Raw genomic sequence first — 21,376 nt, 5'->3', positions numbered from 1 at the left:
CTTTTTAAGACGTTTAGCTTTATAGTTATTCTAGGTAGCCTCTACCATTCTTTTGTAAATGTACTTATATCTATATTTTCTCTATTGTAATGTATGGTATAAATAAAGCACATTGTATTGTATTGTATTGTATAGACTACGAGGATTATAGACGATAAACGTTTGACAGGAGAAGGAAACAGGACTTGCGTCCCAATTGACATCCTTCCCCTATTGTAACAGTAAAAAAATAATACCAAGAAATTATTTTGGAGCAATAATCAAATGCATTACGGAAAATACTGAATTTGAATTTAACTGGATATTGAAATAACCACCAGATACTTTAACGATCGATAAGAAATAAATTGATTTATAGTACGTCACTGAGGTGGCTTATAAGAGGGTAGTTTCTGATAATAGTAGTTGAGAATATACTGTCTAAATTTTATCAGCTACAACGGCGTTGAACTTCATGGAACAACAACAACAGCACGACTTTATCGTACCACTCTTAACCAGAATTTACAGTATGTGTTGTTATATATACGAAATTGATAATTTGATAAATCTAAATAATATGTAAACACAGTTGTTAATCATATTTTTACTAAAGCAGGTATATGAAAGGACCGTACAGGTTGTCTGTAATAACCACAAGGAACGTGTCGAGAGGACAAATTATCTGCAAAACTAGTGCTTCACGGCTTTGAATACAATTCACAAATTTCCACATATCGGTTTACTGGTCAAATACAAAGCATTCAGTCGAAGCTAGAAGATTCAAATTTGAATAATCCTCTGAGAGTACTTCGAAGCCTCGCTTCAGTGCATTGTGTTTGACCAGTGAATCGATGTACAGAAAGTGGTGAATAGAGCAGACGCTGAGATATTTCCTCAATATTTCCTTAGTGTGCACATGCATGTTAAAATTTTCACACCCGCTCGTGTGAACATGTTTTAATTGTATCGCTGTTACATGTCTCTGGAACACGCTTCCGCTCTAGATTCCTAAGTGTGTGCATAGGAGATTTTGTTGCTGCTAAATGTTGTTGAAACAAATTCTTTACTACATTTCCGCGAGTTGTGTGCATGTCGTAAATGTGTCGAGGCTAACTGTGTGCATGTTGTAATTATGCTGCCGCTACATGTCTCTGCTACATATCCACTCGTGTGTAAAGAACGTGATTTTGCTGCTGTTACATATTTTCTGGGCCATTTCCCTGCTACATTACCCCTAGTGTGTAGCCAGCCACCCTAAGATCCTACTTTTACTAGTCTAAGAGGTTCCCTTTTTTTACATTGCGTAATGTTTTCCCATTTCAGACCAAGTATCAATCTCTTTAGAATAAGATACTTTGTTTTAAGTTGTATTCATATTCATGTGCTTTCTCATGCGGACCGTTAAATAAAATATTCTAGGGAATGACATTTTGCTTTCTTTTTTCTTATAGGAGTAAAATGAGCCTTGTAGAGCGCAGTCATTATACCAGTGCAACAAAATCAAAAAAGTATTATCTGTTTTTATATATAGACAAATAGTATATACTTATTTCAATAAAGTTAGTCACCAAAAACCTAGAAAGCTGTGATCGCTGAGAATCATGGGGGAATGTTTTATATCCAACAAGTAAAGCTTTTGACAAAAACTGCAGCAGTTGAGGATGCTCAGGGGAGGTTAACTTGTAACTGGTAGAAGATCTCAAGTCCATCAACAGTTATCAAGCGGTTGAAACATGTAAAAGGTATCTACCCATAATCCTTGTCGGTCTCAGTTTGTAGCTTTTCAGGTGACTAACTTTATTGAAATAAGTGTATATCACTAAACCATAATATTATCATGTTATTGCATGCATGGAGGTATTGAGCCAGCAACTGATACTTTCATCACTTTATTTTCACGGATAACTTATAATCAAGGTTTATTCAGGTGTGATTAAATGTGTGAATTCCGAATCAGCATATTGTTGTTGTTTTTCATTTATTTACTATGTTTGCGTTTAGCCGATATTTTGGTAGTGTTAAGTTCTAATTAATTTGATTTTGTGGCAAGGGTATAATAACTAAGGCCTAGGACAAACGTCGAGCTTTCCATGCACCGAACTCATTAAAAACAATGGATATCAGGTGATAATGAGGCGACATTCTTTGATGTAATTAAGTTCGGTGCATGGAAAGTTCGACGTTTGCCCTAGGCCTAACTATGCTCTAAAATGAGACAGACATGTAAAAACTACAGATAGTAAATACCTTTTGTTGCATCAATGTTGGTGGGTGATAGTTTGACAGCCTCTCTGTAGTGTATTAAAGCCTCTTGATGCTTGCCGAGGGCTTGGAGAAGAGAGGCTAAATGGGACATAAGTAAATAACTATTTGAAACAATAAAATGCCATATACAAGCAATTCGCAAAACTATCAGAAATCTTTAAAGATCGCTTAGCATCCAAACGTAGTGGGAAACCAGCATGAATAAGCCTTTTCATAGTTTAAGAATCGATTCCACTGGGCATGCGATTTTTATCCCGAATTTCTCAACTTCTTTTGTCTAAGCCTTCTTTTGTTCTTAATTAACCCGCATAAAATCGCATGCGCAGTGGAATCGATTCTTAAACTATGAAAAGGCTTATTTGAAACGGCTCGGGTGGTGGGGAGAAAAAGCAACTGGGAACAAAGTTTATTTATAGCGGCTCGATATTCTGAACTAGTTAAGGAACTCAGGAAATGACCATATTCAGATTCCAATCATTTATAAAACGCTTGTAAATTCTAGAATATCGCGCGCTCAAAACTAGATTCAAAATACGCGTCTTTACATCTACACTGAAGAAGGTCTACGATCGGACCGATACCACTGTGCAATTTGTCTAGAAAAATAAGCCACAGTCAACAAATATTATTAAAATCATCATGAATCCTAGCTACAACTATCACATCAACGAATTACGAAACAGCTATGAAAAAGACGTTAAAATCGGCAGAACTTACCAACGAAAACTACTCGCGATAACAAGACAAAAGATTCTCGCGTAAATAACAGCGGGTAAACTTCTTTAAAATATCGCGCGGGCCATGAGAATAGACGATTTCCGAAATGCCCGAGTGCTGTCAAAAGTATCGAATGCTCAGATTCAAAAACGAGGCATTTTCGGGCAAGACTATTACGTGCACTATGGAAAACACATTCAAAACTTCAAAAATTATGTTAACGAAGAAATTATTTTGAAGTTTCTTTTGATTGGGAAATGAGAAAATAACGTTTTGAAAAAATACGGCTCACTTGAGACGAAAGATTAATTTTTTCAAGGGTTTTAGAAATCGCCTTTAACTTTATGGATTCTAGTGGCTTTTTCTTATCACTCTTCCCGAAAATGCCTCGTTTCAATGCCTTCGCTTGCGATATTTATGACAGCGCTCACTCATCTCGAAAATCGTCTATTACCACAGGGAGCCCAATTTAGATAAAAATGAATTGTGGAAATAAAATCAGAAAAACTAAATAATTGATTCTTTTAAAATTCGAGGTCAGGATAATGTCCTCCGTAATAGGAAAGAATAAAAAAGTCCATAAAAATGCACTAGAACATTTTTTTCGCGCGCGCGTTTGTTTTCCTATATAATTCCTCTACGGTATCTAATGTCGATCTTATGTATACATAAATTTAAATTGGGCTGCCTGTGCTCTTACCAGTTGGGCTATTTTCAAAAATAGATGGAGCATAAATGTCGCCTTACCCTACTCCCATGCGTCAACTAGCGCGCGCTGTTTCCGTTTATTGCTTTGCTCACAAATTGGATCGGCTACGCCTCGTGAACCCACACTACTTTGACAATGTGATGACGCAATTTATTGTCAATAAGAGGACAGACACATAAAAATCTGATGTCAATTTGTTATTTTACAATAACAAAAACGATAAAAACTTCTCATTTTTAGCGATCAAAACAACCAACGGAAAGAGCGCGCGCTCGTTGACGTCAGCTTTATCTGTCTGTCCTCTTATTGATGATAAAAAATAACCAATCAGCGCGCGAGGAATTTGTAAGTTATTGTAAAAAATCTTCTTGATTTCCCCTGTCGCGAGCGATATTTGAGAAGTTTCCCTCTCTTACTTTATGTTCTCTTGTGAGCCCGCAATATCTTATGAGGAAAGACTGTAGATATGTCATTCACACAGAGAGTCCAGTTTCTGTTGCATTTTCTTTTACTAAAAATTAAGGAAGTAGGCCCAAAGTAAAATTTGAGATGCAGAGTTCATCAGGGTCGAATGTGTTACTTGTGCTCCAAGTGCAAAAAGGATTATATGTTGATAATGCTCATAAATTTCGTTTATGCTTTCTAAGAAGAACGTTTTATTAACAGCTTTCTGAAATTGTTTTAGCCAAGATTTGTTTTAGATTTTATAATCATAGTAAGTTGTTTTCGTTAGGTATAAATCCCTAACTAGAATGATCTTTTCTACGTACGCCAAAACGACAAATAAATATTCAGTGGAAACTGGTTTCGTTTAATTCAACCTCTTCAGTCCACTGTATTATAATCCGTTAGGAAAATTAAAATCACGCGAACAAACACTAATGGGCGCGCGCTCTAGTCAAATTAATTGATTGCGCGCGGAATGTTGATAAAGTTCCATTCGTTCTTAGTGTTCATTTTTTTAAATTTTTAAATTTTTTTGGTCGTTCTCTGTTAATCTTGACCGCTTCGCTCACTTGTCTGAGTAGTGCATCTCTCTGAAACAATTCTGTTAAATTGCACGTGTAGTTTGGTATAGTTTCCTGGATGTTTCTCTTTCATCGAGAAAGCTGGTACAAGTATGAAGAGAATATTGCAACGATCAGATCCGTTCAAGGAGAAGAAGTGTAGCAGAGAAGATTGCATTGTATGCCAAACGGGAGGGAAAGGTCCCTATAAAGCTCCAGTCGTGTTTTATCAGAGAACAGAACATAGCTAAGCCTGATCTATTCGCTTTATATAATAGATTTTTACGAGAAAAACAGCGTAAAAATTAAAAAAAGGTTAGCAAAAAAAACGCACGTCTGTCGTCAAAATCACGTAAATAAATTTGATCTATGCGATGATTGTTTCTATGAAAGTAGGAGATAAAACAACGCATACCTTTAAATGCTACACTGGGGTAAAACAAGGTTGCATGCTATCCCCTACCTTGTTTAACATATTTTTGCATGATCTACCAGAATTATTTGACGATGAAGAACCAGACCTTACTTACGTTAATAACTCATTAGTTAAATGTCTTCTTATGCAGACGATCTAGTTTTGCTATCAAGAACGCAAAAAGGACTTCAACATCAATTAAAGAAATTGAAACACTTCTGTAATATTTTGCAAATAGCTGTAAATCTTGATAAAACAAAAATTATCGTCTTCAATAATAATGGCAAACGGATGAATAATTATAAATTCTACTTCTATAGCAAAAGACTTGAGAACGTGAAAATATATAAATATCTTGGTTTGTTTTTCTCCTCTATAGAAGAACTTAAGAAAATAGCTCTCAAAGCCTTGTTTAAGCTCCGTAAGGATATGGGTGATCACTTCAGAACAGATACAGATATGAAAATACGACTTTTCAGTAGCTTAATCAAGCCAATCTTCAAGCGAGCGAGGTCTGGGGTGTGAAAACAAAGAAAAATCTAAATCTAGATCCACTAGAAAACATGCAAATAAAATTTGGTAAAATGCTTTTAGGAGTAAGTAAAAAAGCGTCCAATAACGCATGCCCGGGCATCGGCCTACGGCTCGTGTTTGCACTGATCTGCTCTCGAATTCTCCCATTCACATCTCGGTTTGCATTAGCGTGTGCAAACACAGTAAATGTATTTTATTTGTTAATGAAAGAGTGTGTCAGATATGCAAACTTGAAGTAGAGAGTGAATTACATTTCCTACTAACATGCCCAAATTACTACAGCCATTTGCAAAAATTATGGCCGTTTCAAATATAAATACAAGTATATCGAAAGTATATCAGACAGGGCGGGATATCTTTCTTTCTTTCAATTAGCACAAGCTAATTGCGACAGATAAACTGATTGAAGCAATTAGCTGAAAATTTGAAAATTTACGTTTTTTAGGTCAGGCCACAAGTAGCCCAAGCTTGGTTTCTGTGGTGTCCTGTTATAAGGAAATGTATGGAGATTCATCACAAATTTCAATAAAATCATTGAAACGTGAAATAAAGCCTCGAAATTTTACCCGATCATTGAGAAATAGCACTTCTTTCGCTCTGCGTGGTTATTTTTTGAATTTAGCCCGTTTTAAGATTTTTTTCCCCACCAGTAAGAAATAAGAGAAGGTTGGAAACTCGAGTCCCAAAAGCGGACCATCACGGGTCTTTGAAACCTCGTACGTCTTCGAATTTCCTTTCCAGCGCCAAATTTTAGTCATGACCCTCCTCTCACATCCCTATAGAACCGAGAAAGTCGCATTAGAGATTAGTCTTCGCGTCTTTAAGGAGGCTCAGGGTAGTTTTGGTCTGGCACACCTAGCCGCATTGAAACGGCTACAACTTCGTCTTGAATAACTCGATCTGCAAGCGCTTTTCACACAATGTCAGGAAAGGATTAAAGGTTTCAAAAATGATAAATTAGTTTAAAGCGGCCTTTTCATTATGACGTAATGATGACATCATAGAAATCGTTTACCGCTTATTTTCTCGAAAACTAGACCTGAACTTTCAAAGCGACTTCACCAGTCGATAGTATTCATCAAGGCACCCAACATATTGCAAAATGAAAAAAATGTATGAGAGCGTTTTCCAAATATTACGTGGTGAATATTTTCATGGACTTTTACTATTATTTCCAGCGTGTCAAATTTATACCCTCAAAATCGGGACTTTAATTTAGTGGATTCAATATTTTTAGTAGCTAGAATATAGGTACGGATATAGACACTGTCCTTATTGAGTATGAATCAAATTGTGACTTTCTTTCTAACGTTATGGATTTTTTGATATGAAACTAAATGACCCCATTTGTTGTCAAAAGCGATAGAAAATATCGTTGAAAGCGGCATTCAAAAAATCGTCGAACGATTTTTTTCTAAATAAAGTCACTAAAAGATGTATCTTTTACAAATATTTTCCTTTAATTTCACATGCATTGAAGGGTTTTAAGGCAGTCAAATAAAAATAAGTATGCTCGATACTAACAGCACACGACAAGGAATAACTCGGAAGTCAAGCGTGAATAATCAACAAGCAGCCGTGAGCGAAAGTAGTTATGAGCGTACTTATTTTTATTGTAAATTGTAAATATTTGTAAAAGATACATCTTTTAGTGACTTTATTTAGAAAAAAATCATTCGACGATTTTTTGAATGCCGCTTTCAACGATATTTTCTATCGCTTTTGACAACAAATGGGGTCATTTAGCTTCATATCAAAAAATCCATAACGTTAGAAAGAAAGTCACAATTTGATTCATACTCAATAAGGACAGTGTCTATATCCGTACCTATATTCCAGCTACTAAAAATATTGAATCCACTAAATTAAAGTCCCGATTTTGAGGATATAAAGTTGACACGCTGGAAATAATAGTAAAAGTCCATGAAAATATTCACCGCGTAATATTTGGAAAACGCTCTGATTTTTTTCATATTGCAATATGTTGGGTGCCTTGATGAATACTATCGACTGGTGCAAGTCGCTTTGAAAGTTTCGGTCTAATTTTCGAGAAAATAAGCGGTAAACGATTTCTATGATGTCATCATTACGTCATAATGAAAAGGCCGCTTTAAACTTATTTATCATTTTTGAAACCTTTAATCCTTTCCTGACATTGTGTGAAAAGCGCTTGCAGATCGAGTTATTCAAGACGAAGTTGTAGCCGTTTCAATGCGGCTAGGTGTGCCAGACCAAAACTACCCTGAACCTCCTTAAGCCATGAATTTGCCTGTAATCACATACTACCTCGCTTGTTTTGACCCGTACTTGGAGCTCACTGTACACCAGTTCAACGGATTTCTTTCGGCAATCGACCCGAGGTCACGCCGGAAGTCTTCGTATCGTAAATGCGGGTTGGATTTGGATATCGTCTTTCTTCGAAATCGGGTACTGTATTTTTTGACGGCCTATGATACAAAAGTGTTTAACTTATAATTTATAACTTTATAATCTTTCTTCGAAATTATGGTGAGTGTATTTTTTAACGGCCTAAGATACAAAAGTATTTAACTTATAATTTCGAAGAAAGACTATATCCAAAATCCAATCCCGCATTTACGATACGAAGACTTCGGCGTGACCTCGGGTCGGTTGCCGAAAGAAATCCGTTGAACTGGTGTACAGTGAGCTCCAAGTACGGATCAGAACAAGCGAGGTAGTATGTGAATACAGGCAAATTTCATGGCTTAAAGACGCGAAGACTAATCTCTAATGCGACTTTCTCGGTTCTATAGGGATGTGAGAGGAGGGTCATGACTAAAATTTGGCGCTGGAAAGGAAATTCGAAGACATACGAGGTTTCAAAGACTCGTGATGGTTCGCTTTTGGGACTCGAGTTTCCAACCTTCTCTTATTTCTTACTGGTGGGGAAAAAATCCTTGAAACGGGCTAAATTCAAAAAATAACCAAGCAGAGCGAAAGAGGGGCTATTTCTCAGTGATCGGGTAGAATTTCGAGGCTTTATTTCACGTTTCAATGATTTTATTGAAATTTTTGATGAATCTCCATACATTTCCTTATAACAGGACACCACAGTAAACCAAGCTTGGGCTACCTGTGGTCAGGCACTGAAAGAGTAATAGTAAAATACAAATAAAATACAAGAGGAGGGGCGAGAAAAAGGGGGAAAAACAAAAGATAAGATTAAGAAATCTCTTAATCAGAATGCAAGTAAAAGAATTATACTATGTGCTTATTGACTGAGTGGGAGGGCCGAAAACATTGAAAACATTAGGAAGATTGCTGTGGTGAAAATCATGCATGAAAATGGTAGTTTGAAATCTAATTAGGTCATGAAACTTAAGGATATTAAGGCGAACAAAAAGTGGGTTGGAGTGATCTCTAAAGTCAGCAAATGTTATAAGTCTGACAGCTCTTTTTTGAAGTATGAAGAGAGGATTCACAGTAGTTTCATAGGTATTGCTCCACGCTACTACTCCATAAACAAGATAGGGATATACTAGAGAGTAATAAAGACTAAAATTATTTTTGTAGGGAGAAGATGACGCAATTTAGAAATCATTCCTATACCACGTTTTATTTTGCTACGTTTTATCTTGATCCTCGATCGACACTGGTAGAAAGCTAGCAGTGCAGTACTTGGAAAACTTGTTTTTTTCTAGTTGACCCTGAGCTATAAGTGAAAATTTTGTGCTACTAGTAGTAGTATTTTGTACTCGTAGTTTCGGGCTATTGAAAAACAAATTTCGGTAAAAAATTTGCCGTAACTGCGCGTAATATTGCCGATGCTCGTTTGTAAAGTAAGCTTAAATTTCTTACTTTAGATTTGTTTATTCTTGTTAGACTATGAAAAATGTTTAAAATTATTTTTTGACTTTTCTAACACCATCAAGGGTCAAGCAAAAAGATTCGAGTTTAGCGAAATAAAGTCATTGTAATAGTCGCAGCACGAGCGAAAGAAAGCTTTACTCGTCGAAATGTAGTACCAATCAAATGTGCTTCAAAACGAAGTATTTTCCTTTTTTAGAGGTAAGGCATATTTTTAAATAAAAATGAATATTTTAAATTGAAAATGATAAAATGCTTTAAATTGAAAAACCGAATTCCTGTGACGTCATTTCTATGTTTAATTTTGTGTAGAAAACATGGTTTTGTCGTCATATCTATGTTTCTATACTCTGATTAAAACATAGCTCTTCAGCAAATCAGAACGCGCGTTCGTGAAAATCTATTATATAATGTGCTGTTATCACCCTCTTAACAAGATAAAGCGGGCTTATCAATAACAAAGATGGCAGTTTGATCGCTGCGATTGATTTAATCTAAGGAAAAGGAGGTTTAATTGGTGTCTATTCCTTTTTCAAATAGTGCTTTTCCTTCAAAAGATATTGGAGTTTACAAAAAGGCTGCCATTTTTCCTGATGACGTTATATTCTCAACACTTGAGCAGCCTAAGATTATGATAAGCCATATTTCTGTCTAATTTCAATCGAAATCAACCAAGTCTGTTAGAATTATAGTATTCTAGCTAAGCCATATCTCTGTCCAATTGAATTGAAATCAACTAATTCTGGTAGAATTATAGTAATCTAGCTGTTCTTCAAAGTTAACTATAGATACAATACAATAATAAATTACGTAATTTAAACTTTATAGAGGAAAGAGTGGAAGCCGGAAATTTAGGAGTCAACAGGGAAGGAGGAAAAGAGAGATGGTTGAGATGTGAACTAAGATCATTGTAAAGTTTAGTAGCATTATAAGTCAATGTTCGCTTTCCAGAGTTGCTGCAAGAATATGACAAGCTGCCCTGGTATGACGGCCTAAAGTACCATGTGTTTCAGAAAGGAACTAGAATCGTATTTTGAGGCAACTTGATGCTAAAGGGGTTAGAAGTATATTGTAACGAAGTGAGAATTTTCTGCATTTAATGTGATCAAGGATAGGTATCCACTGTAGTTTGGAGAATAAGGAAAAGCACGACTGAGAAAAGTCAGCGTCAAGAATGTGCGCGCAGTCCGTTTTTGAAGACGAAGGAGTCGCAGTAGTAGCTGATGAGAGCAATTTCCCCAAGCAGCAGCTTATTATATGAAGTAGTTGTTCATGCAAGAATTGCAGAGAAATGATGAAGATCATGGCAATGTGATGTTCCCAGGATATGCTACTAACTATCATGACACCAAGCATTGTGGCATAACCTACTTGCTCGTACTTCTACCAATCAAATTTCAACATCGAGTGTTGAGCTAGTTAATGTATGGCGTTTCTGTAAAGTTGTGATAAGCAAATATTTAGTTTTCGTAGTGTTTAATGAAATCTTATTATCATGAGCCCAAGTGGATACTATGTTAGCGACTCCACTCAACTGAGTACTTATTGAAGAGAAAGAAGGGCCACGGACAAGAATAGTTGTGTCATCCGGGAACATAGTCGAGTTAATGCCAGGAGGTAACTCTAATGACAAGTCATTAATATGTACAATGGAAAAAAATGGTCCTAAGATGATACCTTTGGCACACATACAGTAATAGCATGTGTAAAAGACAAAGTGCCTTTAAACCGGGTCCTTTGAAATCGCCAATAAAGGCAAAAGTTGAACCAAACAATACTCGAGCGACAACAGCTATAGGTTTGTAGTTTAGAGAGTAGTGTTTCATGATCGACAACGTCAAACGCTTTCTTCCAGTCCACGAGTAGAAGCCCATTTAAGATTTTTCTATCCTTGTTGGTGAAGAAGTTATCAGAAAGATCAGCAACAGCCAGCTCACAAGAGCGATAACGTCGGAATTGAAATTGAGAATCTAGAAGCAGATCGTACTGCGAGAGAAAGTCACAAAAAGTAAGGTGTGGAAAGAATGGGATGTGCAAATATATGACGAAAATTAGATCGGTCAAATAAGTGAACCATCTTTTTGCGGTGGAGTGACTTTCGTAGTTTTCCAGCGGTCCGGAAAAGTAGAAGAAGAAACACTAAGGTTGAAAATTGCAGTCAGTTTTTTAAATATCTACTGAAGAATGCTTTTTCCCATGGATCTTTCGACCTACGAGTCTTCAAATTTATAAAAATGTCCCACATGAAACAACAGCAGTTCATTTCGTCATATAAATAGCGAAAGTAGTATATCTGAATATAAGAGCTTTGTACTTGTTAGTGTCGTGCAACGTTCGTAAGCAGATGACGTAATACGATCGATAAACGTTTAATTATCCATCTGCTAACATCTTAGTGAGTGAGCGAGTGACACATTTGCGTATTCAGACCATTCAATATCCACGCGTATCCACGAGTTAAAAATAACGAAGCAGTCGCTTCTAGGCTGAAATCAATTTGCTATGAGAAAAGAACTTGAACTGTGATTGTTGCTTTTTGTTTTTTGTTTAGTACGTTTTAAATTTTGATTATCTTCGTCTTCATTACTAACAACAGAAAAACCGATATTTGACGCTTTGTAGTTTGGGTTTTCAATCCCATTTCAAGGAAAGAAAAAAAAGGGCTAAAATTGCATAGTTTTGCAATAAAATTTGATGTGACATCAAAAAAAGATTCCATGAAAATTCCCAATTGAAAGAAAATAACATCTTACCAAGAAGCTTACACTTCCGAACGTCAATACCAAGTCAAGAATGGCGGGAATAAGAGAAAAATATTCTCTCTATTTCATTACACACACCGAACACATAATTTATTACTACTATACTATGTATATTCTTTGCGTACATATTTACGGTGTTCATCTTACCTATTGATAACAAATATTGCTCTGGGATCCTCACGAGTACCCTACATTTCATATTCCGGCTGCGTTACCAGCGTGGTTGGTCCTTGTGGTGTAGTGGTTAACACATCGGACTGGAATACCGAAGACGTGGGTTCGAGGGCAATTGATATTCTCTTATTTTCTCTATCTCAGTTTTTGAGATGAGATTTAGGATTAAGTATGTTTAACAAGTAAAACAGCTTATTCCGTTCTCCATTCAGTAATAAAGCACAAAGGAAGTGAGGTAAGCACGAAAGAAGCGTACTTCTTGCATTGGTTCCCCTAATAGACCCCTTCACAGTTCCCTGCGCCATCTCGAAAGGTAGCCGTGCCTTTGCATCAAAGCGAGACGAGCGATGAGCTTGCAATGATAGAGACCTTTTTTAACGCCTTGAACAATAGGGCGTTTGCATGATGGCGTCATTTGACCTCTACTACCAAGATGAATTGCGAATTTTCTTTTTTATTTAAATTTGTATTTCCTCATGAGAATAGTAAGAAAATTGGTGCTAATTAACTGAACAAAAAAAAGTTTGCAAGGGAGTCAGGTAGTAGAGGTCAATGACGCCATCGTGCAAATGTCCTATTATTCACATGTCTTCACATGCTTCGATGCAAAGGCAAGGCTACCTTTCAAGATAGCGCAGGGGACTGTGAAGGGGACTATTGCAATTTATCCAAGCATCTAATTATACTGTTGACTCCACCTACACCTTGAAGAACTCTGTCGATTTTACAAATAAAATGAAGACAAAGACGATCAAGTCAGATGAAATAATGGTATCCTTTTAGATGTCGTCTCTATGTTCACTTCTATTCCTGTTGAACTAGCGTGAAATGTGGTTGAGGAGAGATTAGTCTTAGACACAACTATAGACTCACGCACCAATCTGCCTAGGCTGTTAAGAACTTTTTGATGCTCTTGAAGTTTGTCCTGAACTGTTTCTTTCAGTTTGACACTTGCTACCAACAGATCTTTGGTGCTATGGGCTATGGGCACGTAGGAAAGTCGGCGTAAAATACAGCTACGGTGGTATAGATACGTTGATAACAGCCATCGTTGCCTAAAGAAGGACCGTGTACACGAATTTTATCAGCATTCAAACTCAATCAACAGGCACATCCAGACCACATACAAAGATGAGTCACCTGAATCTGGATTAGCCTTCCTTGACACCAAAACTATCCGCAAAGAAGAATAAAAAATTGATACAACTGTCTCTCGTAAGCCAACACACGCTGAAAGGTATCTAGACTTCCATTCTCACCACCCCATTGCGCATAAGAAATCATCGTCATCAAACTATTCCGTCTTGCTAAAGTGACCGTCTAGTACCCAAGATGGATATCACAAGGGATACAAAAACTAAGACCGGGGTTGTTTACAAAGTAAAGTGTAACTTCATCTACTATGGGCAGACACTTAGAGAGATCTCTTAGAACAAGAATTATTGCAGAACATACAATGATAATTATTTATCATTTATAAAGCGCCTTCTCTTTATGGATACAGTTTTAAGGCGCTTTCACCAATTAGGTGTGAATTCACTTCAAATTGCTTTTTATGCAAATTACAAACATGAGAGGCGGTTAGTATGAAGTGTAGGCACTGAGGGTGGTCGCTGCCAAGGTTTCTTCACGTCATCAGTGGTTCTTACATCAATCTATATATTGGTTAGTAATGATGAAGTGTGGAGAGATGGGACGGTCATTCGAAGTGTTCATCCGAGCCCTTTGAAAGTCTAGCTGTTTGCAGATGTAATAACAAAGGCAGCGCTTTCTTCCCAGTTTTTTTAAGTCCCTGAGTGTTGGTCAGGCCGGGACTCGAACCACGACCTCCCACAAGAAAGTCCAATGATCAATCAACTGAGCCAACCGGTTGGCAGCTGGATTAATAATTTGTAACTATCAGAAACCTTCGAAGATTGCCCAGCACGCAAGCGAAGTGGAAAATGAGTTTGAATTTCAAACGGCTCGGGTGGAAGAAAAAGAGAGCAACCGTGAACAACGTTTATTCTTGGAGGCTTGGCATTCTTAACTAGATAAGAACTCAGGAAATGCAAGCAAGATGGTATGATTCGGGAGAAAAGAAAGTACTAAATACTTTTTAACGTTAGAGAAACGCAATAAAACTAAAACACAAATTAGAAAATTGATAGATGATAAGGAAATTATAGAACCTACGTAAATTCTTGAATAGATAAAACAGTATTTTTTGTTCCATATTTCAGTCTAAATCGGATAACACGGAAAGTGAATGTAAAATATTTTTGTCAAAATTACCCCTCCAACGGTATCACTAGAAGAAAGAGAAGTTTGCGAAGAAGATATCACAGTTGCAGGATGGTTGGAAAAAATGTCTAGATGTAACAAGACAATTTAAGGACATTAAATGGATTAATTTCTACGAAATAGGAGTAAAAATCCTAGGTGCTTATTTCTCTTATAACAGTAAGTTTTGGTATGATAATAACTAAGGTGGCTGACTACTTTGGTAAAAAATAAACCATAAATTCAATGCTGATTTCAAAATACAATGAAAAATAGGGTGTCCCGAGCTTGTTTTTGAGATTATCATTCCGGAATAACATGCGTTTGTACAATTTTGGAAGAAAAATAGCGAAAATCAAGCTTTGTACGAAAAAAATCATTAAACCAAAACTAAGGAAGAAACATGATTAATTTTCTCCGAACACGTAAATTACACTATATTTATATGATAATGATTTTAAAAAGCTGTTTTAATAAACTATTGTAGACAATGGAAAAAAATGTTTTCTGTTCAGGTTCTACGGTGTGCAAGTTATCGTAAAAATTGAGCACAAAACAAGCAGAACTCTCTTTCACATTGTTCTAATAAACAGAATTGTCTTAAACTTTGAAAAATAATGGGATATTACCTTTTATTACGGAAAATAACAAAAATATAGAGTTCCGGACAAAATTGGAGGGTTTCACCCTCTTGAAGTTCAAAACTTGTATGCTTCTTCAATAAAATCGTGAAGATTATTCAGCAGTTTTTGAGCGCGCGCACAAGTTTCGGTTGAGTTTAAAATCAGTTTTGAAATCGCTGGATAGAATATTTTGCTTTAGTAAAAATACACAGATTATTGAAAATCTAGCGCGCTGATTGGTTGAGAAACTCACACTATCACACGATAATTACTTCCAGCGATAATCCAAAATGGCGGTCAGCCGCTTTGTTGCTGTTACCAGAGAGGAATTAGAAATAATGAAAGAAAATGCTGTCCCCAAAAAGACTAAAGAGGATAACCAATTTGCACTAACTTTGTTCAAAGGTAAAAAAGGACTTTTGTTTTGATTCGCAAAGTCGGAGTTCGCCTGTATTGTAATTGAAAGTCGCGTTTGTCACTTCAATTAACATTTTTCATAAGTTTAAATAGGTATTTTATCTTCTTCGCGGGCTTCCACATAAAAGCGCCAATTTGTTTACTTTTCGAAGGCTATTTGTAGTGAAAGGTGATTTCATTCCGATATTTTCCGTAGAAAATTAGCCGAACCCTCCAAAATAAAATTCACGTTAATAGAGCCTTTATTCACTGGGGAACCAAAATATCCTGAAATAAACTTTCTAAAAATTCGGGAAGCTACATTTTTAGCTGATTGAAAACGCGTGACGAGAAGCAATCTATAGCCGTCATACGCAAATACGAAGACAACTTTACATATTCTAGGTAAGGAAAAACACTTGGTAGAACTTATTTTTTCTTCACATTGACGTTTACAGACAATGCATTTTTTTCTCTGAGAATTTTCTTGTACATGAAACAGCAGATAGCAGAAAAAGGGAAATCATTAAAGTTTTCGTAAGTGAACAAGGCGCCATCTTACCACAGGAAGCCTCCTCGTGAAGAAAAACAAAAAGCGTACGCATGCGCAGACACAATTATACAATGTTATACAATTGGCCTAACTTTCTTATTTTCTTATATTCATCTCAAACATCGGAATTAATCAAAATAACCACAAAGGCTGCTGGCAGGCGTTCTCTTTTTCCCTTTCCCGCCCCCTCCCCCATTTTGCTCGGTTTCAATTCTCGCTCGTTCCAAAATTCCAAAGTTCCCCCAAAACCCCGGTTTTCCCCAAACATACAAGAACGCCTGCCTATATTGAAAATTACGCCGATTGTCGAGTCCTAGGCAGGGTGAAAATTCTTTTTCTGGTTTGAAGAAGTTGAGTTTGTTTTGAAAGGTAACTTATCTTAATCAAAACGTCAGCTTGGTTCTTAGCTATGGTACTTAGCTTTGAATCCCGCAGGTCCGTTACCCATAATGCACCCGATATAGTTATATACAATATACTTGGTTGGATGAGAATTTTTGCATATGGCTATATATAATTTTATATATATATATATATATATATGTGGTATAAAAAAAACAGGGACACGACTTCAAAAACTCTTCTCCCCAGCATGCGAAATTCCAATTCAAACTGTGACTTAACTTTAAGCATTTTTAGAGATTCGTTTCTTCCAGGGTTTAATAAAATTGGTGTTTTTTGAAAAAATTTGAAAAAAGTGATCCGGCATTATTTACAAGTGGTGGGTGCATGTTGATTACAAACCTTTTAGAATGAGGGCTTGTACATTACGAACATCAATCGTGTGTGCCTGTAAATAACAAAAAAAAAAAAAAAAAAAAAAAACAATTAGCTTTAGGAAGTGAAAAAAAAGATGAAAAAAATGCTTGTTATCAATCACGTGACTTTTTGGAGTTGGCTGGGAGGCAATTAATATGCAACTAGCAACTGATAAGTCAAAGCATGTAAAAATAAGTCCTCAAAGTATTCTATGTTACTATTTCAACTGCCCGAAACCATATTTCGAGATAAATCAATAAATCAACATACAAGAACCTCCAAGCTTCCAAAAGTTAGTTGCCCTCAAGTTAAAACAAAAATAACATAGCAAGTGACTTCTATTGATGTTCACCAATTAAAGAAATGACATTGATGAACCTGTGATATTTGTCTTATTTTCCTGATTAGAAACTAAATGGCATCGTCATCTTCGCCGCCATCATCATCGTCATCATGATCCTTAATGCTATCGTCATCAGCATGTATACAATTTGCCTGCGCATGCGCCAGATTTTGGCATTGAAACGTCTTTACCCCCAATTTTCTTGCGTTTTGAGCCGTCGTAGTTTATTCATGAGCGACCAACGAGAAATGCCGTCAAGAGATTTGACAGTCTATCTGCATTTGTTGTACTGAGGAAGGTTATTCTTAATATAGGATTGGTGGATTACAAGATATTTTGTATGGAATTCCGTCTAAACATGGAAAATGTTCAAAAACCACCTACATTCTTCCAACATTTATACACATAGAAGATGAGTTAAAGAAATGCTTACCAGTCAAGGATAGTAGTAACATTTTGCAGCTAACGTAATGTGAATTACAGTTCTCTGTGCCGTCGTATCGATGAATCATTTTGCTCTGTTTGGTCGGAAATCTACGTTTTTGCACGATTTTTCGCACTTTCCTACCTAAAAGCTTTACTTGTTCGGTCGATCCCGAAATTACCCCATACTACATCACCATAGTCAAAGAATGGCAAAATAAGGGCATTATAAATAATAATTAAGGTGTCAATCGTAACAAATGGACGAACTTGCTTCAAAGCACTGATGCCCATTGACAACTTTTAGCGATATTATCAACTTGATCAGACCAGAAAAGCGTTTGACTAATGAACACGGCAATAGAAGTATTTACTCTTTTTACTCGATTTTGTGCAGAATATTCACGTGTTCCAGTCAAGATCCGTCGAGTTTCAAAGTGTTCGTATTGTTGAAGTTGTGCATTCTTTACTTTACCGTTGGTATTTGTGAATATTTAAACACTGATACGAGGCTAACTCTGTGCAAATGAGTCTGTAATCAAGGAACACAGCGGTAATTTGGAATTCGAAACGGGTCTATTATTAAGAATCAAACTATACTAAAACAAGATCTAAAGTCATGTAGTTCTATTTATTATATTTGCAGAAAGAAAATCAAAATAAACGTCACTAAATGAACTAAATTTACCAAAACTCACAGTTACTCCGATCTCAGAATTTAATTAAAAATTAAAAAAAAAAGGCTTGCCTAAAAAGTTTCCAATTTTTCTTTTTTAATCTAGTAATTTTGGCTTGGAAGCAAAGCGTTCCATAAAACTGGGGCAGTCACTGAGAAGGATCTATCTCCGGATCAATGTGTCTATCTGGGAAATCGTATACAATCTCATGAGATATCGATCTCATATCCAACAATGGTCTTGGCGATTTTATTGCAAGAGCGAGAGTGTTATTACTATTAGACCTTAAGAGCAGATGTTCACTAATATCGAACAAAATCGAGAAATAAATAAAACAAATAAATAGATAAATGGGATTTAACAGTGGCATTTCTACAGAGTAGATATTCATCCACTGTAATTCCAATTGGAATTTAGGAGTTTTTTGCGGAGGGAGGAAAGCCGGAGAACCCGGAAAACCCTCGAAGCACAGGAGAGGACCAACAAACAACTCTACTCACATACGACACCGAGCTCAGCGGGACTCGCACCCGGGTCGCATTGGTGAGAGGCGAGCGCTCTCGCCGCTACGCTTCCCGTGCTTTCCGCGAGAATTCGCGTTCACTGTCAAAATTTCGTTTGCTCATTTCTGGTTTGCTGGAAGGTATTACCAAGTAAACAAACGTGGTGTAGTTAGTTTTTCAAAAGACCGCTAAAATTCTGAGAAATCCGAGAAAATCTGTTGGCCCAGCGGCGATCTAAAATCGATGCAAATTTTCAGTTGAATCAAACAGGTCCAAAAACAACTCATACAGAATAAGAAAATGATATGAAAACTACATGTTTATAAATTGATAGAAGAGATGTTTGAGACTTGATTGGGTAAAAAGCGGTCAGATGTTATTTAGAATTGAGTGGTATTCACACATAGATCTGACCCTTGCTACGCCAAAAAAAATTAATCAAGTGCGCCACTTCTTTTCTCAATGAAACTCACGTCATGAACTATTTAGATGTTCTTCTAGAACATATCCAAAAATCAGTTTGGGTTATTGTATTTAGGGTTCACGCGGAGGCCGTGAACATTGGGTATTTTCGACATATACCGTGACTGAAATCGACACATCTGAAATCCGGAATTTAAACCCGAAAATGCATTTCCTTTAAGAACATACCTTTAGTATTTTACATAATTTTAGCAGTTACAACATTCGTTTAGGTAAATTCGGATTTCGTTACGATCTCGGTATTTTATTTTCCTATTGCTATTCAGTGACTTTTTGTAAACTTTTGTACATTTTCATTTAGCTATAAAAGAGTGGTGAGCCTTCGCCGCGAAGTGGACCTTATTAAAATAAGCAATGGGGAATGACCGGGATTGTGGAATCGGAAAAGACCACTCTCGCCTGGAGAGAGGGTAAAAAGGAGACTCTGCTAGAAGGATACACTTCTAAGTGTCATGAAGTCTTTTTCTTTTCAGCAGTAATTTCTAATTATCAGAAAAAAAACATTCGTTTGTGGTTTGACCTTTTGGGGGGGACGGGAGGACCGTTTGCTTTCCTCCCTCCTTCCTTCCTTCCTTCCCTCCATTTTTCCCTTGCTTTAACTTCCTTCCTTCCTTTTCCTCCCTCCCTTCCTCCTTCATTCGTTCGTTTAACCAAACGTTTTGTCCAGGAACGTTGTTCTAATTGGGCATGTACATCTTATGATTTGGGATTTTGCAGAATGCCGACAAACGTGCATGAAACTGCTTTATAATTTGATTTAAAAACATATTATCTTTAAAGTGCAAATGAACCCTTTGACAATACATTCAGTACTGGTTCTGTATAAAGTAAATAATTGACTGGTAAAATATTTCTTGATTTGAGTGATGCGTTTCTAAGTTATGAAGGTTTATACTTCCAATATGCTAATGAGTGTGACGTCTATTAAGGCCTAATTAAATATACAAAATCGAACTGGTTCATAGATAAAGCATTTAATTAAAAAGCATCAATAATTCACTCATGGTTTACATAAAAGCTATTTAAAATTTTTATTTTCAAGGTGGCCAGCATTTAGTATTACTAGTTACAACAAAAACACTCAATTACCTTACCTGATGGCTTTTGCATGTCCATGTTCCTTTTTAAAGTGCATTAATTTCGTATAAGCCGTACCCAAAATCTTGAGATTTCTCAAAAGAAAAGTTTTTAAAGCTGAAACTATCTTTTATTTATCAATTGACACGGTTTTCTTTGTTATTCACAAGGCTTTATTTTTGTTATAACCCTCATTATAAATGCGAGGTCAATATATAGTTATTAACCCGGTTAATAACTATATATAGACCGTTCGCATTTATAATGAGCAACATTTGATAGAAAACCTTCTCAATTGATAAATAAAATACTTAATTACCTCGAACGTCGGCAATAAGCCTATACATCCCTCGGGATGTATATGGCTTATTGCCTCCGTTCGAGGTAATTAACTCTTACATCAGGGGGAGCAGGTAAAATCTTACAGTAGGTCGTCAATTGTACTGGCTTAATCTGAATGTTAGTTCCTTTAGAGAATCTACCTAAACGGATGTTGCAAATGCTGAAATAATGTAAATTGCTAATAAAAGGAATTTTCCTAAAGGAAATGCATTTTGGGGTTTAAATTCCGGATTAAAATAGAAACCAATGAGAAAATAGCGACCACAAACAACAAACACTTGTCGATTTCAGTCACGGTATACGTCGAAAATACCCAATGTACACGGCCTCCGCATGAACACTAAATACAATAACCCAAACTGATTTTTAGATATGTTCTAGAAGAATATCTAAACAGTCCATGACGTGAGTTTCATTGAGGAAAAAAGTGGCGGACTTGATTTTTGTTTTGGCGTAACAAGGCTTAGATCTATGAGTGAATACCACTCAATGCTAAATATCATCTGACCGCTTTCAATAAATAGCTAAAACCATTATTTTTT

The 21,376-nt window shown here is 36.3% G+C and overlaps 1 protein-coding gene across 3 annotated transcripts in view; it reads right to left on the bottom strand.

Moving 5' to 3' along the window:
• Positions 1 to 21,376, bottom strand: part of LOC116291021 (anaphase-promoting complex subunit 7) — a 136,516-nt gene that overhangs the window by 58,003 nt on the left and 57,137 nt on the right. For all 3 annotated transcript variants that reach the window (XM_089029049.1, XM_089029051.1, XM_089029050.1), the window contains exons 13-14: positions 16,972 to 17,017; positions 2,230 to 2,325 (exon numbers count right to left, since the gene is read on the bottom strand). In XM_089029049.1, coding sequence (XP_088885175.1) covers positions 2,230 to 2,325; positions 16,972 to 17,017 — 142 coding nt within the window. The remainder of the gene's footprint in view (positions 1 to 2,229; positions 2,326 to 16,971; positions 17,018 to 21,376) is intronic.

Source organism: Actinia tenebrosa, unplaced genomic scaffold, assembly GCF_029948245.1.
Source record: "Actinia tenebrosa isolate PJP-AT-01 unplaced genomic scaffold, QUT_ActTen_1.0 PGA_scaffold13__45_contigs__length_12533684, whole genome shotgun sequence".
NCBI classification, from domain to species: domain Eukaryota; kingdom Metazoa; phylum Cnidaria; class Anthozoa; order Actiniaria; family Actiniidae; genus Actinia; species Actinia tenebrosa.
The sequence above is the reverse complement of the archived record's forward strand: the minus strand, read 5'-3'. Positions and strand labels throughout refer to the sequence as shown.